Source organism: Podarcis filfolensis (assembly GCF_964270895.1).
Source record: "Podarcis filfolensis genome assembly, chromosome: 1".
Taxonomy (NCBI): Eukaryota; Metazoa; Chordata; class Lepidosauria; order Squamata; family Lacertidae; genus Podarcis; species Podarcis filfolensis.
In genome coordinates, this window is record NC_139604.1 from 92,987,397 (window position 1) to 93,013,653 (window position 26,257).

The 26,257-nt window shown below is 42.4% G+C and overlaps 1 protein-coding gene and 1 long non-coding RNA gene across 5 annotated transcripts in view; both read right to left on the minus strand.

Moving 5' to 3' along the window:
* MGA (MAX dimerization protein MGA) overlaps window positions 1–20,991 on the minus strand; it is a gene marked incomplete at its 5' end in the record, with an annotated part of 36,554 nt that extends 15,563 nt beyond the window's left edge. Inside the window, 14 exons of one of the 4 annotated variants that reach the window (XM_083607869.1) lie at window positions 230–527; window positions 2,026–2,528; window positions 3,731–3,785; window positions 4,411–4,554; window positions 5,278–5,519; window positions 6,028–6,379; window positions 7,773–8,422; window positions 9,022–9,120; window positions 9,542–9,673; window positions 9,759–9,851; window positions 10,757–10,898; window positions 11,700–12,651; window positions 17,265–18,379; window positions 19,964–20,991. In XM_083607869.1, coding sequence (XP_083463995.1) covers window positions 230–527; window positions 2,026–2,528; window positions 3,731–3,785; window positions 4,411–4,554; window positions 5,278–5,519; window positions 6,028–6,379; window positions 7,773–8,422; window positions 9,022–9,120; window positions 9,542–9,673; window positions 9,759–9,851; window positions 10,757–10,898; window positions 11,700–12,651; window positions 17,265–18,316 — 4,714 coding nt within the window. Of the gene's footprint in view, window positions 1–229; window positions 528–2,025; window positions 2,529–3,730; window positions 3,786–4,410; window positions 4,555–5,277; window positions 5,520–6,027; window positions 6,380–7,772; window positions 8,423–9,021; window positions 9,121–9,541; window positions 9,674–9,758; window positions 9,852–10,756; window positions 10,899–11,699; window positions 12,652–17,264; window positions 18,434–19,963 lie in introns of those variants that run through there. The other 3 variants (XM_083607867.1, XM_083607868.1, XM_083607866.1) reach the window with 3 other exon arrangements.
* Window positions 1–26,257, minus strand: part of LOC310766305 — an 818,379-nt gene that overhangs the window by 210,536 nt on the left and 581,586 nt on the right. The window lies entirely within an intron of this gene.

Sequence of the window (26,257 nt, forward strand, 5' to 3'; positions counted from 1 at the left end):
CACTTTCCCAATTAACACTTACTGGTTACAATGCCTCATTTTCAACATATTGCACCTAATCATGCGTATAATGTTGCTGCATGTGGCAAAAAAAAAAAAGTCTCAAAGCAGCTTGATGAAGGATATTACAGTATATAAATAAATATGAATACTATACTCTCACCTTCCATGCTTTTTATGCTTTACAATTCAGACAACTTATAATACAGAAAATAAGGTTTTGACTTACCTATCTGCTTCTGTGTTGAGGCTTGAGCATTTGGTGATGTTACAGTGGAAGTGGATGTAGTGTTACTGGGAAATGGTGTTTTGGAAATTTCTGTTGTGGGCACTTCAGCTGACTGTGGCTCAGAAGAAGCAAGCTTAGCATCGGACTCTGCCTTGGAGATTGCAGTACTGAGTGTTGATAGGTCAAGCATTGTTGGTCGCAGCCTGCCTGTGATATAAGCAGCAAGTCGATTGGCTGGATGCAATGCTCCCATCTGTCCTAGAAGCAGTTTGGCTTGAGGGTATTTTTTACCATTAACCTGCAATAAAAAGAGAAATATACAAACAGTTGCTAACCCTGTCTTTTTTTCTTTTCTTTTTAACAATGCCTGGGATCCAAAGCACTAATTAGGCTCACACAAGGAGCTCTAGCCCAGTTCAGTTCCTTCTTCCTCCACCTTAGATAGTTGACTGCCAATACCACGATATGTTTGAAATTTCATTCTGTCTTAAAAGGTCACCCAGTAAGCTTCATGGCTGATGAAGATTTAAACTTGGGTTTTCCCAGTCCAGGTCCAACATTCAGTCTAGCCATTACATAGACTGAGAATACAAATTCTATTTACATGTACAAGCGAAGACAACCTAATTTTATGCAAGTTTGCAATCTGTTCAACGGAGCTTACTCCCAATAAAGTAGGAACGGGATTGTAGCCTTGGTCTCCAAAACCCTGAAGTGCTAGATTTCCGAAGAGAGTGGGCTAAAAGGTTCCCAGCTGACCACTCCTCTATCCAGCAGATCAGGAGAATCCAGTGTAATATGACTATCACATACCACAGGGTATTTATTTTATACTGAGAGAGACTACTGGCCAATGCCAATGAATGTTATCTAACCAAGTCATACATTACATCCACTAAAATCAATGGGCTTACATAATTTAAGTCCATCAATCTGAATGGGTTTACTCTGCATATGACTAACCGTGGTTATCACCCGGTATCACTGTAGATAATAATTGGTTTAATTCAGACACCAGTCCAGTTTGCACATACTGCTAAGCCAAACCATGGCTAAGTGAGAAAGCACTGAGCATATAGGTACTCACAGGAAACATTGTGGTTGCTTTCCTCCACCTCTGGTACTGCTATTCAGAGCTATGTCATGGTTTAAATTAGCATTATGTCTGAACCTGGGCCCATAGGTTGCCTCCCAGAGATAAACTATGAGTAGTAAGGCAAAGAAGAAACTATATCTACAGCTTGTAGTTTATCTGGAACTAAATGAACCTCAAGCCTCAGTTCAGACTTAATGCCAAGTCAAGCCACGGCTTAGCTCTGGGTACCGGGGCAGCAGAAGGCTTCACGAGGAGCAACACTGGGCTGCCAGAGACTGGGGCAGGAAAGAATTTGTCAGAGAATCCTGTGCAATTCCATGGCATATCTCAGTTTCACCCTCTCCAACATCCTACAACCGGAACTGAAATATTTTCAAACCTGTGCCTATCTCAAACGTGGACCCAACCTTTTACTGCACACTGGGGATATGCGAGAATGACAAGATACTCTGGACAGCTGGCCTTGGGGTTCTGTTGCTGCCTTCTGGCCAGGGAGTCAAGGCATTGGGGCTTAGAGCCTCCTCTTTCTCCTCCAGTTAAAAGATTGGGAGACTGCCCTCCTGGCCCCACAGGAAAGGCCTATGCCATGCTAGCTGTATTTCTCCACTCAATGAGCAAAAGATACACGAGGAAAAAAACTGGCTGGTGTCCTAAAAATAACACATTAAAAAATCATCAAAGCATAAGAAATGCAACCCACCTGAATCAAAGATGAGGAATTCAAATCAGATTTGCATGTGTAAGCAATCAGCTTTCCAGCAGGAGAAAGCCCAGCATAAAAAGGTAATCCTTTCTTCCTCCTCTCCCGTAACATGCCAGCTGTTAAGAATGTGATTTTTTCTGCTTTTTTGCATGGTGACAATCTATTATCAGAAGCCTCCAAAACAGAAATATGAGCCTTTTCATCCTTGTTTTGACTGGATAGCATGGAGATTTTCACCCGGGAGGAATAGACAGGAGTGTTCTTCTCATCCCACGTTTTGGTTTCAGATTCTAGATCAATAACAAAATTTCCTACTTTAAGGGACTTGGGCATCTTACTCTTGACATGCTGTGACAGGAGGTTCAAGATCTCATTGCGATCTTCCTCCCAGTTGCAATCAGAAACAATCTCAATTAGTTTGGTTGTTCCACCTCGTGTAGTATGATGTACATATGAAGTTGATGGATCCCCAGCACTACAGGAAAACCACCAGGTTTTATCTGAAAAAAATGGAAACAGGTTTCTTTAGTGTTGCAGCAGCAGAGGAAACCAAGCAAATTAAAAACTTGGGCAACATTTCCTAATTAACAATACCTAATTAGTCCCCATGTCTAAGAAGTGGGCCCTGTTCTCCACCCCTTGTTCTCAATGAAATACCGTATTTCTATCTGCCAGAAAGGTATGGTGGTTACATTATCATTTCTTACCAAGTTGCAACACTATCAGTTTTAAAGGTAGGATGGCCAAAAATGTATCAAAGGGCTGGGGAACCTTTTGCAGTCTGGGGGCCACATTCCAGTCATGAGCAATGTCAGAGGCAAAAGTGGGCTGAGCAATGGATGTGACTCAAAACCTTTGCACACTAGGCTACATTTTAGCTATGCAAGTCACAGATTTCTACGTCTATCTTTCCAATCTCGGCAAGCAAGAGACATCACCACAGTTCAAGGATACGTGGGGGGCGGGGAGGGAAGGATGTTTCTGTATGTCTCTGTGTGTATAACCGCAAGTAATCAAGAGTGCTTGGGTCAATCTCCTGAGATGTGGCACAACCAGTAGCATTTTAACATAGGCAAAACAAACAACTAAGCCCATCTTTCTCAAACAATAGGAACTTGAGCTACTCTTCTGAACTCACTTAGGTATACCCCTCCACCACAAATGCTTGTTCCACGAGCTGTCTTGGGAACACCAATAGGTGTTAAAGTACAGAAAATGATTTATACAAGCATGCAGAGCCCCTGAGCATAATTAATTGTAAGCATTCCACTGCTGTGAAAAAAAATCTATGGCCATAATCTAACAATGACATTAGAAAAGAATGTGATAGCCTAACACAGCACACAGGGAAACATTCAAAGACAGCAGCAGCTCTTCCCTGCTTCTCTTCTTCCCAGGTTAATGGGAATGTGGTCATTCCCTTATAACATTATGGATAAATTGGGGTAGGTGAGTTAACCACCCAGTTCCCTTACTGGAACACTTTCCATCCCTCTGTTGTCCCACTGCAAGGCTGCCATGCCTGTTTATTTGAAAAAGCAGGGGTAGGTTCAATTGTCAACTGGCCAAAAGGAAGGCTTAATGTATCTCATTGTCACCTCCCTCCCCAGAATGTCTATGAGTCCCACACTCATCACCTATCCCGAAAGACCTACTCCAGAATTTGGGAATCTGGGGACAAAGTTCATGTTTTTAATTTTACCTCCGGGCTCTTTATCATCTTCCAAATCAAGTGGCTGGGGCTCAGGATCATGCTCCTGGGAAAAAGATTTAAAAGAAGAGGAAAAGATAAGACGGGGGGGGGGGGGAAATCACATTTCCAATAATAATATATATTTAAATACAGAGTTCAAACCCTGGAAACAAATGATGAGAAATATGGCAGTTGTGCAAAGCTTTTCATCATATAATAGTTCACAAAGGGCAGAATACCAGGCATGGCTGGACCCCATTTTTTGCCATATGACTACGATATATGGATGCCTGGGAGTATGGGCAGAGAATGTTATAATGTTTCTTGCCAGCTAAACTCTAAAAAAACCCCACCCCAATCCCTCCCATCCCCTTGTGGCTGATAATAGCTCCAGAGGGTAATCTCCCTATATATTGCCCTTCCTACCCAAGGAGCTCAGGGCAACAACCAAATCTGTGATAAAATATTTACACATATTTAAAACATTCAAAGCATCTAAAAACTTTAAAAATAATAAACCCAGTAAAACATTTACAGATTTAAGAACAGATCATGGGTCTGGTTAGGCTTTAAACACAAAAGGTTTTCTGTAGGTGTCTAAAAACAGTATAATGAAGGGGTTTGTCTGATGTCATTATTTTTTACTCAGAGTGCATTAATAAAGGAAATATGAGGGCACAACATTTTACCTTTTCAATGTGTTTTTCAGAATTCCAAGGGCACCTCTGTTGCTGCTTTTTCTCCTGTTTTTTACGATCATATATCCGAACACGAGCACAAGTCATCATGCTTTCAAAATATATATAGACAGGGTCCTTATCCTCTTCTCGAATCTATAAACCAACATAAATGGATTTCCAAGTTAGAAGGGCATCCACGGAAAAGCCTCACTGTTCCACCATTCCCTTTCTCCACTTTTATCACCAAATAACCTAGACAAAATGCCAAAGGGAGCACCTAGGTAAAGATTATGGCAGAATCCAGCTGGTCCTCTTAGTGATGTTGCTCCAGCAGATGTCCAATAACAAAAGGGTAGAGGTGATTTCCTAATTCCTCCTCCCACTGTAGCTCCTAATGCCCCCCAACAACTGTTCTGGGGGGCTGCAGGGAGGAAATAAGTAAAACCTGCCTCCCTTTGTCCATTAGCAGATGCCTCCAGCTGTTCAAAACCCCTTGCACAAGGGTACTAAGTGGATACAACCATATAATGCTTCTGAGAAAATGTTTCCTCTGTGCAATGAATTTAACTTATAGGACATATTTCACATACACATAAAGTATATTTCACATACTTTATCTGCTGGATAAAAAAGGTTCTCTCTAGAGCTCTCTTGGGTCTCCAATTGCTTTTGGGCTACAACTCTCATCATCCCTAGCTAGCAGGATACTGTTAATTCTTTACTTTCCATTCCTCCATGTTACCAGTTTGGTACACTCCCAATATGTTGGTTCACGTTCCCATATTAGAATTAAAGAACAAATGTCTTGGGTTGCCTTTGCCATAAACAAGTGGAATACTCCTGATTCAGCTTCAAAATCTCGTTTCTTTTGCTTACCACTGGATTGGGTCTAGGCGCATAAACTCGTGCTGATTTGACTCCACTGGTAGCAGGTTTGCCTTCACCAGCTGCAGGTTTGCCATCGGATGTTAAGACCTCTGGGACAGGTGGCAAGGATTTTGTTGGTTCAATAGGTGATGGTGTTGGGATGTAAACTGGTTCTGGATCCATTTCTCCATCTACTTTAACCCACAGTGGAAAGTTCTTAACAGGCTTTTCTGGCTCTGTACCACATATAGCTAGTAGAAAGATTTAATAATTTATTTAATAATTTATTGTCTACTCTAATATAAAAATATCACACAAGCATTATCCAATGAGAAAGATGACCTATTTTTTATATTATGGAGAAAGAGCTCCAAGCTTGAGTAATTTATATGCCCCTGGGTGAAAGGGAAGTTTAGGGCAGAGACAGAGAGGTACACACAAAACCTCCTGGTCCTATGCATGTTATCGCAGATGCAAGCCCCCTCGTGCTAAATAGGTCTTACTCCCAGGTAAGTATGTAAAGGATAGCAGCCTGTCCCATTAATGCCAAATGAGTCCGCTGATTAACATGCTCCACTAGTTTCAATAAAATTAAGTTGCAATTAGCTTTAGATGAACTGAAACCCATGTATACTGATATTTTAAATGTCTTATGGACAAGTTTTATTTCCAAATTCTCATTTGGTACTTAATTCAGAAACACACATAATTACAAACACCTACAAAAAGAAGTAGCTGCTTGCTATTGATTATACTTACTATATTCCACCTTTTTCTTCTTCTTCTTATCTTTAAATTTCAGTTTCTCTTTCTTCTCCTCTTTCTCCATCACCTCTTCCTGTTGTTTCACTTCACTTTCGCAATACAATCTATTCCTTCCACACAGAGACTCCTCCAGGATCTTCTTTTCCTTTGAACTTCCTTTAACTAGGACTACCTTTCTTTTTAGGCAAGCACAGCCAAACATACAGTCTGGCTTGCGGCAATGCGTAGGCTGACGTTTCTCAAGAGCTAAGCTAGAACAGATGCACCCAAGCCGGCAAAAGTCATTGTTGCATGGTGGTGCTCGCCTTTTGATTATTTGGTGGATAGGTTTGTTTTTTAGTGAAGCCTGAAAAATGTAGATACATAACTCTTCTCAAATCTCCAGATAAGTATCTGCATACATAATTACCACAATGTAGATTCCTGAATTACATGATACAGAATTATGTATCTTAATAAGCTACAATTCAGATCCAGAGGGAAGCTGTATTCAGTCAATTGCAACAAAAACAACAGCTTTTAAGGTGCTGCAAGACGCCATTGTTTTTGCTGAAATAGACTATCTGCAATACATAATTCCAGCAATAATGAAGCCAATAGAATGGGGATGTGCATTTGACCAATGTAAATATGACTGTATTTTTAATCAGAAGTGCATCTTATCATTATAGTCATTAATCCAGAATCCAATATATGCAAGTGTAAGTCTGCTTTAAAATAGCTGCACTAGTTTCCAGTTATGGGGTGTTAGAGGAGGGGTAGTACCTCTGGTGGGGGACGTCATGCTCCTTCTGGGGTAGTTTGTCCACCTGCGCTCAGCTTTCACCTGTGGGTCCTAAAACCTGTCAGCATGCGACAGCGGCCACATCCCAGGAATGGCTTCAATTGGCCAGCTTAACCAGGTGATGGTAGCCAATGGGTCTCATACCCTTGGTGAATTAGGGGCTTCCCTCAAATGCAAAGACAGGCTCTGGCAAATAGAGCAGATGAGACCAATAATGGGCCCCATGATCAAGGTGGGCTCTGCACATGCTGTAGAGGGGTTAGGCTCATCAACCTGGGAAGGTAGGCCATTTAGGAGAAGGAAACTCTGATCCTAAACCTGCACTGCCTTATGGGATATCTTAGGAAGGCGAAAAGGCTAAGGACTAAACCCTACACAAATCTGGAGTGGAGTCCCTAAGATGGTTGGATGGCACCTCGTACGCCTCTTTCAGGCAACTCCTGTAGCTAAGCTGGTACCAAACGTATTGCTCTGCTTTCCTTTGGACCACATCAGCGAAGCCAAGAGGGGGGTTTTGTTGTCTGGGCTGTCTAGGAACTCCATACACACTACTCAGGCTTGTGCCCTGGAAAGTCACTTCGGTATGCCTAATGCAGCAATTTGACTTTGCTCCCAGAGGCACACCCCACTGTCTTGAGACAGACAGAGGCCAACATGTAGTTGCCAGCTCCTGGACCCAATTCACTGGTGTTTAAGACCCTAAACAACTCAAGTCTTTCAGGTATTTGAAGCCTATCTCCATCCCAACAGACCCTCTTGTGTATTAAGATGTTTGTAGTTTCGTCACCCTTAAGAGTGCAGGGAATGATAACCCCAGGGATGACTATCTCTTTGGCTACCCCTAAATTGTAGAAATCCCTCACCATAGAGGTATGTCTATTAACACCATTATTCAGAAATGGAAAATATGTTGAAGGCAAGTCACCGTTAAACTTTCATGAACAGAGTAACTCACCTGAGCAGTGAGTAAAGTAGACAGAGATAGGTCTGCTCGTTCTTCAGTAATGTAAGTCCGTGGTTTACCATCCCACAATGCGCAAACCTCCAAATCCATCAGCTTCAACTGAGTCTTTGATAAACTTGGCAAGCGATTACTCTGTTGCTGCTGCTGTGCCTGACGCTGTTTCCCCTGTACATTTTCTTCTGTGCCTGATGCCATGAGAGCATCTATCTCACTAACTGCTTGACTACTTGGCTGAGACTTAGTGACTTTCTCTTCCAAAGCTGTCAAGTTGCGTTTCTGCTTTGTTACAACAGGCAAACCTATTGTAGCCTTCTGGGATGACTTTTCTTTGCCTCTAGAGCCTGCTTGCTTTTTATTCTTAATTTTCTCTCTCTTTTTTCTAGAGACAGAAGGCACAGAAAGAGGCTTGAAAGTATAAGAGCTAGTAGTAGTAACACTGGATTGCTTTTTCAGAACACTATCTAGTGTCCGTACATAACTGGTGCTTTTAGTTGGAAGCTGGTAAACCACAGGACAACTGGATGTACTAGGAGAGAATTCCATGCTCGTTTCCATTAACTTCCCTTCATTTTCCAAATATTCATCAAGCTTGTCACTGCAGAAGGCAGATCGATTCTTCAAGGAGCCTTCTAAAATGCTACCTGAATAATCACATAAATCAATTTTCAATTGAGTATTGTCAACTTCATTATGATGTGTTTGCATAGATTACATTGGTAAAAGCTTTAGAAACTGATGTACAGAGTAGCTGTGGTAAAAAACATTGTCCACTATAGAAGCAGAAAGGTGGTTTGGGGGGGGGGGTTAGTGCTGTTTCTGGAAGTCTTCCAGCTCTCAGAAACAGAAGTAAACAAAAGGGGGAGGCACGTTGTACACAAAAGCAAACTATTTCTCAATAAATGTCAAACTTTATTGGTGATTGTAATTTGGAGAGGATCCTTTCCTTCTTCAGGGGCTGATATAAACAATCATATCAACTCTATACATTGGCCCAGTTCATACAGAGCTCTAAGCCAAATCAAGGCTAAACACAAAGCAGCAAATATGTAGGTTTAGACAATAATTCTACCAGGTTACAGCTACTGATTAAGAGTGTACTTAGGGGTTTTGTAGATGGAATAACCAGACACCCAACTAATCCATTATGTTAAGTGACTCTGGGGTGCAGGTGTCTGGAGAGTCCATTTCCCCATTTCATTTGGCTCAGAGAAAGTAGCAGGAAACAAATCCTAAATCTTACCTTCATTTTTTGAAGAACTATGTAACTTCCCTCGCCATCCTTTTATCTTTGTGAAGTCATTCGTCTTTCCAGTCCTGGAAACAAAGGGAAGCCCAGTATCTGGTGGGAAAGACAGTCAAGCTAGTTTTATGTGCTGCTAGGTAACAATTTAACAGATTATGCTCTTACAGTATATTTTTACATAAAGAGCCTTCAGAACCATTACCTTTAAGCACTGCCCAATCCTATGCAGAGTAAGGTGTTTCTAACTCAACTAAAATTAGTATGGTAAAGGTGTGCTGAACTGTACATAAATATTTAGCCTCAGTTTACCCTGCCATATGGGACCAAACAATTAATCGTAAATGCATCTATTGAACAGCAGATCTTTTAGGCAAAGTCAAAATTTCAGTGCTAACATAACAGTGAAGTGTTCCTGATTTGTTCTACCAAAACAGAAATGCTTCTTCTAAAGACATAAAGCTATCCTGTAACTCAAACTTGAAGCCTCATTGTAGTATTAAGAAAGATGGTGACTTACCATAAGAACTGGAATTGGTCCTTACGTTTTTCCACAATGTGTATTCATCAGAATAACTTAGTGGTAGCTGCACCCCCAAATATTTTAAATCAATGCTCATTGTTGGGTCCACTAAGTTCAGCTTTAGTCCCACTACAAGAAGAAAATGCCATATAAAAATTCTATACAGCATTCGTAAATGCAAAGCTTGTACATACTTCACAGTGCTTACACTTACCTTCCCGAAGACTAGGATGTATCACCTGCTTGTACTTATAAGATTTCAACTCTTCCAACAATTCTGTTTCCAGCTGTGGTATTCTCTGACTGTCTGTGAAATACATATTTAAATTGCTTAAATATCTTCACCATTTCTAATTCACTTGACTAAGCATCATTTATTTTCTACCCCAATCCCATAACACACACAATACTCTTCCCCCAACAACTCCTAAAAGAGAGAGAGAGGAACTGGATGAGGGCAACTGCACTGTCTCTCAACAGTACAGGGTCAATGCCAATTTTTTCTCATCTCTCACCTCACTTAGTATTTTAAAGTCTTGGAGAGAGAGAGAACCTCAGAGGCTGGACCACATGCTTAGCATTTCTATGAAACTTGCAAACCTCTTGCAGCAGACTTAGGGACACTGTTGAGTATTAATGTAAAAAATGCATTATAAAAATGTGACACCAGAGGGCGCTGTAGAGCAGTGATCTTTTGCCTATGGGAAATTGCATTGGGAGCTAATTTTTAGTGTGTGTGTGTTTTTTTTAAATAGCGTTTTCCAGATCAGTGTAGATTCAGCCAGGGACAAAATGCCAAAAAGAACTGGTCAGGGCTCATCCAGACTTCCTTTTGTGCCATGGAAAACCTGATTGCTATTTGCTCTAAATCAGCGGTAAAACGTGGTTTTCCCAGCGAAAGTGCTGGGACTAAAAGAGAGATGTTTGGACACGAAGCTTTAAAGTCCAAACCTGTGCCCAGAAATGTGGCAAATAAGGAAGTCAGGATGAGCCTTCAGCTCTGCTGCATTTGCTCGGCTTGGCAAACTTGAACATTAGACCACTTAGGGAGAAAGAGAAGTATCCATAGGGCCAAACTAGCTGAGAGTTAAATGATTCTCTGCATCTAACATGTAAGGTTTTTTGTTTTGTTTCTAAAGTAGACTGCACCAGCTGGGAAACTGCACACCTGATTTGGCCCTTAATAGGCCATTTTAATACTCCCATTATTACCTGGATTAATACATGCATCCACTGAAGAAGTATGTATATTCTGCAATTCTTCTTTTTCACATGTAGTCAGAGAAGAAGTCTGAATATTCTGAATTTTTTCTTTTTCTTCCACTCTATCAACATTGTGGATATCCAGGGCTTCCTAAATGTAAAAAGAATAAAATATATGCATTGACAAAACACTATTCTAGGTTTATTCCAGAGACAATCAAAAGCTCCAGGTGGTGGGGAAATTGATGGTAGAGCAACTACTACATCCAGAGCCCTGCTGGCTACATGTGGTCAGGTCAGGAGCAGGGGACCCAATTCCCCACACTTGCCCCCTGCTTTTGTTTCTTTATTTTCCTTTTTACAATGAATACAATTGTAAGGAAATTCACTATACTAGCACTAGGGCTGTTGTTTCAGGATTGGTTTTGGGTAATGTTGGTTGAATGGGGTGTCTTAGAATGTTGTAGATCTACATACCACCCCCACCCCCAAATGTTCCCCAAACACCACATTTTGGTCCCCTACTAGCAGTCCATGGAAGTTTCCATTTGTGTACCAGATTGCCTCTGGCAAAATGTATGTCACCCCACATGTGGATCTATTCTTCCTCTCTTCCACCCTGAAGACCCCTCTAAACTTTCTATTTGCTCCAAAGGTTTGGGGGACCCTCTGAAGCAGATTTTTGGGAACTGTAGAGGTGACGAAGATGAAGTCCTGCTGGGTGAAAACTCCACTCATATACCACCCCTTGATAAACAGTGTTGCATACCACCCCAAGCCTCGGAGTCCAAGAGTTTTATAATATAAAAAGCCACAATGCAAAGCTTAAGCAAACTCCAAGATCCCATGGTTCAATGTCAATTAAGAAATACATCTGCAGATTTTTAACTTAATGGCTTTTATAATGTGACTTAGTACTTCTAACAACTTTAAATTTCAGAAATAGAATTACCTTGGATGCAAATGATACAAAGAGTACTCCGTCCACATCCTCAAGGTCGGGTTTAACATCCAAATGGATATTGCCAGGTCCAAAGGAGGCATAATTACTTGTAGTAATTGACTTTCTAGTATATTTAGGTGGTCTTCCAACTTCAGAAAACCTTATTTTCCGTGGTCTTCCTCTTTTACGTGGGCCAGGCAACCTAACCTTTTGGTTACCAACAATACTCTTGCGGGAAATATGGTTCTTGAATGCATTTGTCTTCCCTCCCACTAAGTTAGCTAAAGAAGGGCCACGGTACGCAGTGGCCTTGAGACCACAGCTAGATACTTTCTTTGTTATGGTAAGACTGTTACAGGTTTCAGTATTTTTCCATCGCACATCTCTTGCCGCAGGTGATTTGTGTGGCACATTATTTTCAGATACCTGTTTTCTAGTTAGCATTTCCTCTGTTTCCAAAGCTGTAAAGGGGCTGGAGACACTGTTATTTTCAAAACAAGTAGGCAAATAATCCAGTGGATGACTCAAAGGTGATTCTGCGCTCTTAGAAAGAGACAATATGGCCTGTGAAAGAGCAGAGACCTTTACTGTATTCTTGGTAACTGAACAGGGTGCTAGATAGACTACAGGCAACTTTCCACTATCCAGTTTCAACATCTTTGCTTTGGCAACACCCAGCTGGTTGGTCTGTGGTCGCTTACGGGATTCAAATTCCATTTCCTTCTTGCCTACTTCCCTGTGATTCTTTCGCCGCTTCTCCAGGATGGAGTCAACTCTATTTGAATATTCTTCTGCCATGTTACGTGCTTCTTCCTGCTTCACAACTATTTCTTCCATACATACACTTGGCCCATAATCATAGTCATCTGCAGGTTCCTCTTTAACAACAACATTGATGCCTCCATTTGAGTTCAAAGGGGATGCCACATGAGAGTGACTCTGACAGGGACTTGCTATTGGACTAGACAAGAAAGGGGGGAAAAACAATTGCGAAGTAGTAAAAACAAACAATAAAAAACCTGAACAAGCAATATATCGCCTTTTTTCTTTAAGACAAATTCATACTATACAAAAATTAATATCTACAATTCAGACTATCAACAAAACACTAGCACCAAGGTGAGCTCTAACAAACTTTGCCTAACAGATATATCTACATTTAGGTCACATCCTCGTTTAAATGTTTTCTTTTTCATTATTTATTTAAGGAAACTTTAACATACAATCTCTAAAGGTGGATAATCTTGAGAATACTCTAAGCACTAATTTGCACACATACACAAAATATGTCTCCTTTAAAAAACCCTATTATTCACAATGAACCAACAAGCAACTGTCACCTCGCATTTGAGAGATTACTGGACCACATTAAATCACAATAGAGTAAGAACAGCTGACGGTGAGAAACACAGCTAAGCTACAGCAGACTGTAAGTTAACTATGTTAATGTTAACAAATAACTAACAGTAACTCTTACAACTGTATGTACGCATTCAATTACAAATGAAGGCTTTCACTCCCCTCAGGTCAACTAAACCTAGTTAGATGATCTAGGGGTTCATGTCCTGAGGACAGTGGGCCTCGTATCTTTCTTCATGCACTAATTTTCCAGTAATTAATTGTTATTGTTATAACAATACACTGTACATATTGGGTCTTTGCTACAGAGCACTCAACAGCATGGCACAGTTAATTTTCAACTGTGTTTTCATCCAGACCTTCCTAAGTTTTGTTCCCCGTGCGCTTTCTCTTCTCAACCCACATTCACTTTTGTAAAGACTAGTTTTAAACTTCTTTTAATCGTATTATGCAAGTAATTTTTAATACCAACTTACTGAATAGGTGGCACGCAAATATGTTTTAATAGAATATCATTTCCAAATAGTCACTAACATCCTGCTTTCTGCCTCAGTATTCACAACTGGGATACTGCAATTACTTTGAATTCAGTGCAACAACATAATGCTTAAAACATAAGCTTTAGAAAACTCTTTTGTAACTTTTACCAAATGCATAGGCTTGTTTCATTTATTTATTTTAATAATAATAATAGTTTTATTTCAATGCTTAATTGTTTTTAACAAGGGCTTTTTCTAAGTTTTTAGCATTTCTCATTTTAAAATTTATCCGCTTTCAATCCTGTTGGGGGAAAAGGTTAATTATTATTATCTATTCAAAATATTTATTATTAGTGATGAGAAAGCAGTAAGAAAAGTCTTCAGTAAATCTGCTTTTGTGCTGTTCTCAATTTAATAACCCGTTCCAAATAAGCCAAATTGTTACTTCCATACACTGCCCTTGAAATTTTTTTAAAAAATTTTTTGCCTCATATTATGTGTTCTGCTCCCAGCCCCACCCATGCTTTGCCTGAGCTTACACTATGAATCATGGGGCAAATTCCCAAAGGAATAAGTGTTTCAGTAACCTAACCATTATCAACTGACCATGACCAAAGAAACCCTTCTTCACTGACCATGGCCAAAGAAAGAGAAGCTTAGGGGTGTATTCATCAAAGTGAAACTAGAAAAATAGACTGCACTAGAGAAAAAGAAGAGACAAGACTGTGGTACTGGCCCCAGGTAACTGGCTGTAGAATAAACATCAGAGTCCTGCGGTGTTGATGGCACCAGCGGGAGTTCTATCACTACTGCTAATTTTAAAGTTGAAGAGGGAAATTCAGAGTAAAGGCAATTAATCGGTACAGCATGTTTCCTTCAGCAGCTCATTCAATATAGGTTTTAATGAGTCAGCCCAAACCCAACACAGTCTTTTCATGGGCCATACTGTTTTCTTCCTTGGCTCAGATGCATGTAAGAGCCACTTTACTTTTTGTCCTTTGCAGCAGCAAATCAACAATACCATAGAAGGGCTGTAAGACAGCTCAAGGTTATCTCTTACGCACCTGCCATGTACTGAGTGCAACAATCACACTTGGTACCCGGGGCCACTCACAGTTCTACAGCCCTGAATTATTTCTCCTTAGTGCTTAAATGTTTTGAAATGTTTCTACAATGCTGCTGCTGAATATAGGGAATAGGCAGAATTTGGCTCCCACCAGCTAAACCTGCCTGAGCTACTTGAATGTTTAGCAAGAGATTGCACACCCACATGTATTCCAACTGCTTTGGCTCAGAAGATGTTGATCAACCTGAGTACTTTTATAGCATACCCTTCATCAAATGTTCCCAGAGCAAGGCACATACAACACACTAAAAACAATTCAATTTAAAAATTAAAAAGAGAAAGAAAAAAATAGCACATCCTTAAAATGAGAAAAACCATAGGGAAACACACACAGGCATCTTACTTAACATACCACACTAATACTGAATATTGAGTAAAAGCCCAGACAAGAAGATCCTTACCTGGCACAAACATGACAAAAATGTCCACATACTCATCCTGTGTCCCCATATAATCTAACTCTCCCAGAGCAGGGCAACAAGAAGGGCTTCCTGCCTTGATCTAAGGAAATGATGACAAGCTGACATAGGATGAGGCATTCATTCATATATATGGGTCCCAAGTTATTTAAGGTTTCATAGCCAAGACCAGTACCTTGACTATTGGCACCCAAGGCAGACCTTTTAGACTCAGTGTTGCATTATTTCAGTTCTGAACATTCTGGCAGCTGTAATCTTCAATGGTTGCAGCTTCTAGACCATCTTCAAGGACAACTCCAAATAAAGCATATTAAAATAATCCAAACAGGAAGTTACCAGAGAACGGGCAACTGTGGCTTTTTCTCCAGTAACTGGGAAAAGGCACTCGGCACCACTGAACTCACTTTAGCCTACAGTGACATTGCTGGATTAAGGAATACGCCTGAAGTAGACTACGCATCTGTTCTTTCTAGGAGAGTCTGACCTCCTCAAGAATAGGCTGTCTATTCAATTCCTGAACCCCATGTCACCCACAAGGCTCAGCTCTCTTTATCCAGCTCATTACTAATGTGAGGAACCATTCCAACATTACACAGCCTCGATTGATTCTGATGATGAGAAATAGAGCTGGGTATCTTGTTGACACTTTGCTCCCAACCCCCTGGTGACCTTCCACAGCACAACTGCCATTTCGCCAAGTAGAAGTTCCCAACTGCTACTTTCTGAGATCAGCTCTGCAGGTGGGACTGCAATTTCCCTTCCTCCAGCTTCCAAACCACAGAGCTGGTCCAACAAGGTACTATGGCTAGTGCTAGCAAAAGCTACTGAGCGGTCTTGCAACAAAGGTGACAAAGGCCATTTTGGTGCCAAAATTAGACTTCAATCCAGACTGAAATAGGTGCCGTCACCTTTCTAAATCACCTTACCCCCAAATTATAGATTTTTTTGTGACTAGGAAGTAATTATCACAAACTGCTAGATCTGGGGAGTTTCTTAAAGAGTGCCTGCACCACGGCCTTTCAAGACAGTGGGCACTCCCCTCTACCTGTAAAGAGGAATTTATCACCTCCTTGATCCACCCAGTCAATCTCCTCTGGCTATTAAAAGTCAAAAGGCAAGGGTAAAAAAAACAGGTATCATTAGCTGAAACTGATACCAACAACCTGACTAGATTAATGATGAAAGTTAATGCTCTAGAATCTACTTTCACTGGATTTGCAATAATGCCAGCATCAAATTCAGCACAAATATAAGTGACTTCACCATCGAAGTGCCTCACAAAGACTCCAATAACATCACCTGTGGGCAAGATTTCAACAGCTCTTTAAACTCAATATAGCTGTTGGATGGCTACTTGAAGGCATGGCAAATGCCTTGGGAAAGTGGCAAAATACAGGTATTCAGCAAGCTTCACTTTTGCTGTTTGATACATGATACCATGTTATGATGAAGGCACCTTGAACTTTTACAGCACAACTATAAGCATGCTTTCTCAGAAATAAGGACCACTGTGTTCCAAAATTTACTCCTAAGTAAGCAAAGGAATGCAGACTTTGATTGGCTAAAAATAATCCCAGCCTTATATTCTACCCATTTAGAAAGACTTTTACTCAACAAGCTCAGGGGCAGAGGGCAAAACATTGGACACAGCCAGGTCAATACTTCCTAAAATAAAAGCAAGAAGGATGTTTAAGTCAAGTAATATCCAGGAATATCTACCAAAAATTTCAATGTGTTTGCTTATGCACAGTTCTTCCTCCAGAGAGTGCAATGGCATATATATATTTTTCAGATCTGCTTTGGGTGCTTGAAGGGATTTCTCCACAAAATAACCTCAATATGAGGTCAATATAAATACACTGTTTAACTGATGAGTGTACAGGAAAATATTCATATGGATCACACACTTTAACATTTCCAAAATATAAGGAAACTCCTCCTACTACATGTAGGAATAAATGCATAAGCAGTACAGGGGAACAAATTAAGAAATGTTCATCGTAGCTTAATACTGCCTACTGCTGCAGAATGCTGCTTATTCTGCAAAACTTGATTTGCCTTCCTTTTCTAACTATAGGCAGATATCTATTAATTTTTTTATCTAAAGTATAATTTGTACCCAGCATGGTTAAGAGCAGATTATTTATCCAAATATTGATCACAATTTTAAAAAAAAAACTTTTGAGCCTACCTTTCAGGTGCTTCCTGTTTTAATATTGGACTATCACACGTATCTGTTTCCATAAAACCCAGAAAGTCATGATATGGACTGATGGATTCTCTATCCAAATCTGCGTTACACATTGCACTAAGTGATGTCTCTATATCCCTCTGCTCTGGATCAAAAATTTCACCTTCAGTGAGATGTCTGTGATGGCTTGGAGAACTATTAACGCTACCTCCTTCCTGGTCTGAGCTACCATTTTGCTTCACATCACGCTGAAATCTACTGCTCAGGCCATCGTCCCTGAACCCTTTAGCAAACGGGTTGTAGTCTATTTTCAGTTGTGTAATTTGTATGTTTTGATAGGCAGTCACAGCAAAGAACTCTGTCTGTGGGAAAATGAAGGTATGGACATCAGGACCATTTAGCTGAATAACTTCTGTGGCTTTGTCAGCAGGCACCAAGTGTAGCCGAGGTAGATAGCGGTGCATAGAGTGCAGAATGATATGCCCTTCCTGGTCCAAGGTATTGTTAGTAAGTTTGAGTTTGTAGAAAGAGACTGGTTGGTGCATCCAGTAACGGCCGGTAGAAGGCGATTCAGGGTGAATGAATACTCTTCCCAGCACATGGGGTTCTGCTTTCCCACTGGGCTCCCAACTATGGCCATTCCATTTATAGCGTAAGTTGTCAACAGGAGAAATATCCACAACCAAGATATACTTCAGCTTGGAGTCTAAGCCTGTTATCCAGTATCGACAGTATGGAAACATCCGCCTTCCCTGCTTAGTCAGAATCATTTCTGTGCCGCGATAGTAGAACTCATTCCACATATTGTTGTTGTCCAAGGTAACAGTAATGCTTCCTGAGGTGCAATCTGCTGGAAGGCAGGTCTTCACTTTCGCTTTTACAGGTGTTGCTATACTGCTAGCAAGGCCATTGTCCTCTTGATTTGAAACTAAGTCTCCTTGGTCAGCTTTTCCAGTGATCTGTGGCTGTTTCACGAGAACATAAAGAGCAGGTGCTGCATTGGGTGGTGTTCCACCATCCTGGTTCCCCAACACAACTGGCCGATTCTCCATTATGGACTGAAATTTCTCCAAAGATTTCACAATACAGGCAAATTTTTCTTCATGTTCTTCATCCTGGAGGGGGAGGTCAATGAAATATGTAACATCCATGTAATGTGAGAAAGACATTATACATGATAAATGATCCCCTCAGAAGTTATCACAGTGACAGTCATTACACGTAAAACAATACATTGCTACTGTCAGCTTCCACAATGATTTCGATAAAATTTCGCCACTTGGCAAATGTAGATTCATGTCAGAGGTAAGAATTTTAACTGAGATTTTCATTTCAAATTATGGGGCAATTAATTCAAAGGTCAACAAACAACACAATAACAAAAAATAACCACAGAACCAAAAATAGTGGCTGATGTCTAACTGTGGTTTCCTACTTGTGCAACAGACTTTTGCTTGTACAAACTGGCTTTCCCTTCTTTTCCTACCCAACCCCCAGCACAGCAAAAAATACACCAGGGATGCTCCAAAGCAGCAGGAGAAAAGCATGAGTTCTTTGAGGAAAGATGGGATAACATAATAGGGTTGTGCTGCTACCTAAACATTAGCAGCAATTGCATCTGAAAATGTGTGTATAACCTAGCCAACCATTTCACCTGAATTGTACCACAAAATATGATTTTTACTCTGGCACTGTAGAACTTTAGAGCAGCATTACTATTAAATCACATAACTGGTATTCTAAACGCATGAAATTAACCTTAAGGAACAAGTTACTGATCACAACCTTAAATTTGTTTTAAAGATTAAGGCATAAAGAACAAAGTAACATACATTCTAAGGAATTATTCTGAGCTAGCTTGGAAAGTATCAATGATCTACTTAGTACAAGAAATGTAATTGTGTAGCAATTTTCCATTTGTTGAAATTTGTTAGTATATCAACACTAATATAAAACAAAATATTTACTCTAGAACAAATCCATTCAACTCAACCAATTGTATTCCAGAGAAAGATGGCTCTGGGCTGTATTTACTGCCACTATCAGAGCTCTGTCACAACTGCAGAATCCACCAACTCTAAAGTACTTGTTATATTGTTTCCAACCTGGAAAACTGGTGTTCAAATCCCTACTCAACCATGAAGCTCACTGGGTGACCTTGGGCCAGTCACTACGTCTCAGCCTAACGCGCCTCATAGGGTTGTTGTGAGAGTAACATGGAGGTGAAATAATGTACACCACCTTGAGTACCTTAAAAGAAAGGTGGGATAAAAATGTTGTATTAATAAGTTCTAAAATGTTGGGGTGGGAGACTGTACATTAGATCTATACAAAAATGTATAGATTTTCTCTATTTTATAAACATTTGTAAAATTAGCTTGCAATACAGCATGTCAAGAGCTGTAAACACAGTCACAAGGCTTAAACAACGTTGCTAAAGTTTATTCATATTTTACTTCCTACACTGGGGTTGTCTGGGATTAATACTGGCTTGCCGATAAATCATAACAACAACATTCACACTTTGAATCTTTCCTCTCCTCCATTAAGCAATAATGAATGGCGGGGAGAGGGGAGAATTGGAGAATGTTTTGCCTTTCAGAAATGACGTATGAGCCAGAATATAACTTCCATGCCAGCATTTCACACCTGTCAAAATGAACCTAAACGCGATTGGCCTGGAAGTAAGCGTTACTTACTTCCTAGTAAAGGGCTGCGGCGTTACGGAGGTTTGCACAGGACTCGCCAACATCATCAAGTCTGTGCGAAAGCGCAATCGAGGTCCTTGCCCGTGTTTGTTGACATTTCAACCTGAAAGCTCCCGGGCAGTCACGTGCTCCCGTAGGAAGCGACCCGCAGGAATCCCGTCAGGATCGCCCTCCGAGGCGAAGCCCCGTCTCCGCTGCCCCACTCTGCCCTAAGCGCAGCTTCGCAAGCCGCCAGCCGAAGGAACATATGCTACCAACATGGACGGCGAAACCGCCATAACGCTGCCGAGGACGAGGGGCGGGGGAGGAAAGAGAAAGAGAGGGAAAGCGGCGGAGGCAGCGAGCGGGGCGAAAGTCAGAAAGGCCCCGAAGCTTCCCAAACTGGGCGGCCTACTCGGGAGTTCGGCGTGCACGTGCCCGACCCGAAGAGCAAGGGGTGCAGCGCCCCACCGGCCCCCGGCGCGGCTGGACGCGAGCCGAAGCCTCCCGTCCCGAAGCCGCCCGGGATCCGCCTCGCTCTCGCCTTCTGCCTCGGCGCAGCCGCTTACCCGGGAACAGCGCAGCCGCAGCGCAGCTTCACACGGCACGCGGAGGCGCCTCGAACTCCCAGCCCCCGCGTGGCGCCGAGGAGCCTCCCTGACACGCGAGGAGCCGCGCGCCGCCTCAGAGTTCCCGCCCCTCCTCCTCCTCCTCCTCCGAGGCTTCGATCCCGCCCGCCCTCTCGCTCGCTCACGGCCTCCCGCGAAGGGGTGTCGATTTTCTCAGCTGGCAGGTGGTGTGCGGGACACGCGGAAAACTGCGCTCGAGTCACTTCTGGGGCACGCGCGCGAGCGAGCGCGCGGGTAAATAAGAGCGAGGCGTTCCCCTTCCCCGCCAGTTACCGTGAGATTGTGAGCAGGGCGGGTAGAAACCCCTCACCCCTCCTCCTCCTTCTATGTTCACAGTCAAAAATCGTGTTACCCGACGGACAGAACGTGCGCACGCACCCATGTGACGTTGCCGGCGCGCCTCGAGCGGCGCACGCGCCGTGCGGGCCCGCGCACCTCCTCCTCCTACTCGCCTGCAGGCTGTCACGTGCCCGCGGCTCGCCTCTGCCCCCTCCCTCCTGTCCTGTTCCCTTTCGCGCTTGCCCGGTGAAGCTGCGCCTGAGGTAGCTCGCGGCTACGTGAATGAACTTCCGCGCCTTTTTCCCCACTCCTCCCCCTCAACTGTCGTCCCAAAAACGCACACGCTCCCTGACGAGCGGAGGTCGGTTGTTTTACGCTGCTCGTGCTTCCGAGGCCCTCCCTGGAGCCCTGCCCCCCCACCCCGGCCGTTCACTCGAGGCTCTTGGGAGCACAGCGTACCCGGCCCGCCGCTGCCCGCGACGCAGGGCTCGGCCCTTCCTGCCCTCCGCTCCAGCAGAGGGTTGGCACTATGGCGGGCGCCCTCGGGCCTTGTGCCAGGCTCTCACGGGTCGCCGTGGGAAGGCGCGCGCGTCGGGCTCCCTCGGAAGAATCTGAGGAGGGACGCCGAGCTGAGGCCAGTCAGTCGCGGCGGCCGGCGGACGAACCGCCCCGCATTTCTGGCTGCGCGCTTCCTGCTCCTCTCGCTAAGGCAGGGCTGCTCTTTGTTCGTGGCGCGTGAAAGCCACGCGAGGATTTCCCTTGCGCGCCCGCCAAGGCGCTCGTGCTCTGAATGAAGGGCGCCTCGTCGTGCCCACGCAAGTCCTGCATCTCTGAAGGATCTCGAACCGGTTCAGATGCTGCCTTCCTTCCTTCCTTTTTATTTATCTATTCCGTTTCTTACCCGCCCTTCACGATAACGCCTCAGGGCGGGTTGCAGCACCCACGGACTTGAACGAGCTCTTTTGTCCATAATGTTCCAGTTCTTCGATATCCAGAAACGAAAACCTCTTTGCAATCCCGTTTTCTGCTTCAGCTCAGAGCATAAAGGGCACCCAGATATTAGCCAGGAAACAATGAATGTTAAAGAGAAGAGGCATTACATGTTCCTTGCACTATTTATTTATTTATTTATTTAAAATAAACCTTCCCTAGTTTTTTTAATGGTGTGATGATTTTATTATTGTTTGCTTTTTTGCTTTTATTATTGTTTGCTTTTTTTGCAGTAGTCAAGATTTTAGACCTCTTTCCAGGAAGCTGGTATATCAGCCAAAATTGATAGAATGTACTCCTGACTAGCCTTAGCATGGCCATCTAGGAGGGCCTTGATTTGGGGAGGTGTGACCCCCACCCAATGTAGGGCAACCAAAATGATCAAGGGACTAGGAACCAAGCCTTATAAGGAAGAGTTGAAGGAGCTGGATATGTTAAGCCTGGAGAAGAGGATACTGAGAGGAGATAGCCATCTTCATCTCATAGGCTGTCACATGGAAGAGGAAACAAACTGGTTTTCTCCTGCTTTGTAGGGTAGGACTTAAACCAATGGCTTCAAGTTATAAGAAAGGAGATTCCAACTAAACATCAGGAAGATGACAGTAAGAGCTGTTTGACAGTGAAACAGTCTCCCTTGGGAGGTGTGGACTATCCTTCCTTGGAGGTTTTTTACAGAAGGTTGGATAGCCATCTGTTATGGGTGCTTTCTATAGCTGAGATTCCTGCACTGCAGCGGGGTGGACTAGATGACTCTCAGGGTTCCTCCCAACCCTACAATTCTGTGATTCTAAGTGTCATAGCTAAGGGGTCATGGGTATGAAGAATGTGTAGTCAGATCCAGGTGACGGTCCTAGAAGATCTGCAGAAGAGTGTTTGGCCCCCCAGTGACTCTAGACCCCCTTTTCAGATTGCTTCAGAGTATCTGGTGTATCCCCACTTGATTCTTCAGAATTGCAAAAAGAACAAAACAGAAACCTCTGCACAAGCAAATCACATAAAAAAATTTTTTTAATGTGGTTTCCTTGTGCAGTTCTCTGGTTTTGTGCAAATCTCAGGGATCTATCTTTTAGGATTGCTCAGGAAAATGTTACGAACATGGATGGAAATACAGTGGTACCTCGGGTTACATACGCTTCAGGTTACAGACTCCACTAACCCAGAAATAGTGCTTCAGGTTAAGAACTTTGCTTCAGGATGAGAACAAAAATCGTGCTCCAGTGGCGCGGCAGCAGCAGGAGGCCCCATTAGCTAAAGTGGTGCTTCAGGTTAAGAACAGTTTCAGATTAAGAACGGACCTCCGGAACGAATTAAGTACTTAACCCGAGGTACCACTGTAAACTGAAAACACTGAGGAAGTACTGGGTGGGGAAAGAGGAATAACCAAAAGTACAATTGATTCACCCACCCCAAAATACTAAAATAAATCATCTGTGTCCCCAAGTGGGGTGACCTGGAGCCCAATTTATTGAATTATCCTTGTATTGGGTAAACTTGGAATTCACAGGAAGCATCAGGATTAGTGTTGTTTGAGGGTGGCATGTGGATTATGCAAATTAAATGGGAATGCAAATCCTCCTAATTGAGCTACCACCTAAACCCAAGACATCTTCCCCTGAGGATGGAGTTGGATACCTAGGTCATGACAAACTGTCTTGAAAAAGTGTCCAGGACATAGATTTTGAATCTGAAACACACAATTGTATCTTGAACATGCACTCCAATATTCATTCCATTATCTGATTTGCATTGTGTTTTGCACACTTCCTGGTTTAAAAATGGAAGGTATGGATCAAGTTGAATGTTTCCTGAGCAGGCATGCCACCTTCCATTATCAGGTTTCACTCATCAAGAGATCTATCACGTTGCTGTTATATGAGAACAAGCAAGGATGTTCATAGGGACGCGGGTGGCGCTGTGGGTTAAACCACAGAGCCTAGGACTGGCCGATCAGAAGGTTGGCGGTTCGAATCTCCGTGACAGGGTGAGCTCCCATTGCTCGGTCCCTGCTCCTGCCAACCTAGCAGTTCGAAAGCATGTGAAAGTGCAAGTAGATAAATAGGTACCGCTCCCGCGGGAAGGTAAACGGCGTTTCTGTGCACTGCTCTGGTTTGCCAGAAGCAGCTTAGTCATGCTGGCCACATGACCCAGAAGCTGTACGCCGGCTCCCTCGGCCAATAAAGTGAGATGAGCGCCGCAACCCCAGTCGGTCATGACTGGACCTAATGGTCAGGGGTCCCTTTACCTTTAAGGATGTTCAGTTTTCTAGCAACTATAGCTTCCCAAATTAATTTTGTGAACTTAAGGAAGCCTCCAATCCTGGAATCTTGGGCACTTTGAAATCTGGTTTACATACACTAATCATGGAAATCTACCATTTTTATGCTGAATCTAAAAAAGTTTTTGAGTTGCAATCCTTGAATAAATCCCTTTGAGCATAGTGAAACTTAACAACATGCATAAAATTGTGCATATATAGACTTTTCCATTTCAGGAATAAAAGTCAGGATAAAACCATTTTGAATACTTTATGCACATCCAAATTAAACATATAGAATGTAACAGTGGTTTTTAAACTCTTCCACACATTTCTTATCCTAGATCATGTACTTGTTTACAGTGTGTGTTAATATGAATCTTCCCTTAGGTGGCTTACACTTCACCTTGTCCTATCCTCAGGATTTAAAACGTATCACATTGCTCTCCTTAAATTAATCTAGCTGTATAAAGATATTTTTTATTAAAAAAATCATTTCAATGCTTAGATTCATCCAAACATCAACAGTGTGTAACTTTTAGTCAAGGTGTTTACTTTCTCTTCTCACCTTTGTGATTTATAAAACTCATTAAATTCCATGGCTGTACCCTTTTAAAGCTCTATTAGAGTTCTAAATCAAGACTTTAAAGAGTGTTTCAGCCTTTTTAAGCGACTCTTAAATGTACACAATATCTCTTTCAATATCTATGCAGTTTTCCCTCATTCAACTGTAAATACCTTTGATATTAAAGTAACTTTAAGATAGCCATATTCACAATTACAGCACTGTCTACCCCCCCAGAACTTTAAAAGTTGCTTTCAGTACTTTTTAAATTGAATTAGCAATGTAGTTCCAGTGCCGTACAAGTAGAGTTCCTTTTTTTAATAAAGGACTGGTTAGTCCAAAACGTTCTCAGGTGCCATTTTTTTTAAAAAAAATCTGAACACCTGACTCATTCACAGAGAGCCTGCAACTGTGTCCATCTAAGTTAGTACACTGGATCAATAGTAGTTGATAAAAATACTATTTTACTAAAATACATACATTTCGCTTCCAGGACTCTCTTTACTGTATGTCCCATGGTCACTAATGCTAATGTATACCATGTATGCAAACTCCTCCCCTACAGTATCTAGACAATGTGATGCCTGCGACTTTTGCACTAGGCAGGCAACATGCCTATCGCCAACCCCCTATGAAGTCTCACACCTCTCAAAGGCATATGTGGGTATTCAATCATCAGGAATCTAAACAGAATGTTTAACAGTAAAGACAACAGAATGAGACCCAAGCTATATGTTATGCTAAGTAGTATGAAGTTCTGCTCTGCCTGAATGGAATGTTCTTCGCAAGGTGTCCTTACATTTGGACTGGCAGCTGAGGCTTGAGGCTAGCAGTGGCTTCCCCCACATGCTCATGGGAAGGGAAAACCATAACACTCATCCTCAGCTGAGGGAAGGCACTGGCAGAGTTCTTGCTCCTTTTGCTTGTCTTGCTAACAGATAATGGAAGGAATAAGAATCTCAGCTCATCACAGCCACCTTCCCATGAACAATAAACTGCTTAGAATAAGGTAAGCTTGAAATGGCTCCTGTAGAGCAGGAATGACAAGGGAGAAGGGATTTTCTCTGGTCATTCCTGCTAGTGAAGATAGCTAGTGGAAGTGGCCCTTTGTGCAATGAGGCACCTATGGGCACAATGGTCTTTCCCATGGTGCTTCTGTGGCCCCCAACTCACAGCCCCTTAATCATGAGATGGTGAGGGTAATTATTTTTCTCCAGTCCAAAGTACAAAGAGCTGAAGGAGGGCTGACAAGTGATGCTCTTTCCAGCTCTGAGCTTTGCAAGGCTCAAATTCTACTAGGTCCTTCTTTTACCTAAATCCCTCTAAAAAGTGAAGTATGTGATATGCATATGGTTTCTCTGTCTCAAGTGTGTCAAGCACTTGCTAAAATGGCGATGGGCCTAAAAACATGGGTGCCCCCACACCTAAGTGTTTGATGCAAGCAGAACTGAGCTATTTACATAATAAGGTAAAGGCAAATGACCCCTGGACAGTTAAGTCCAGTCAAAGGTGACGATGGGGTGCAGTGCCCATCTCGCTTCAGGCCAAGGGAGCTGCCGTTTGTCCACAGACCGCTTTCCAGGTAATGT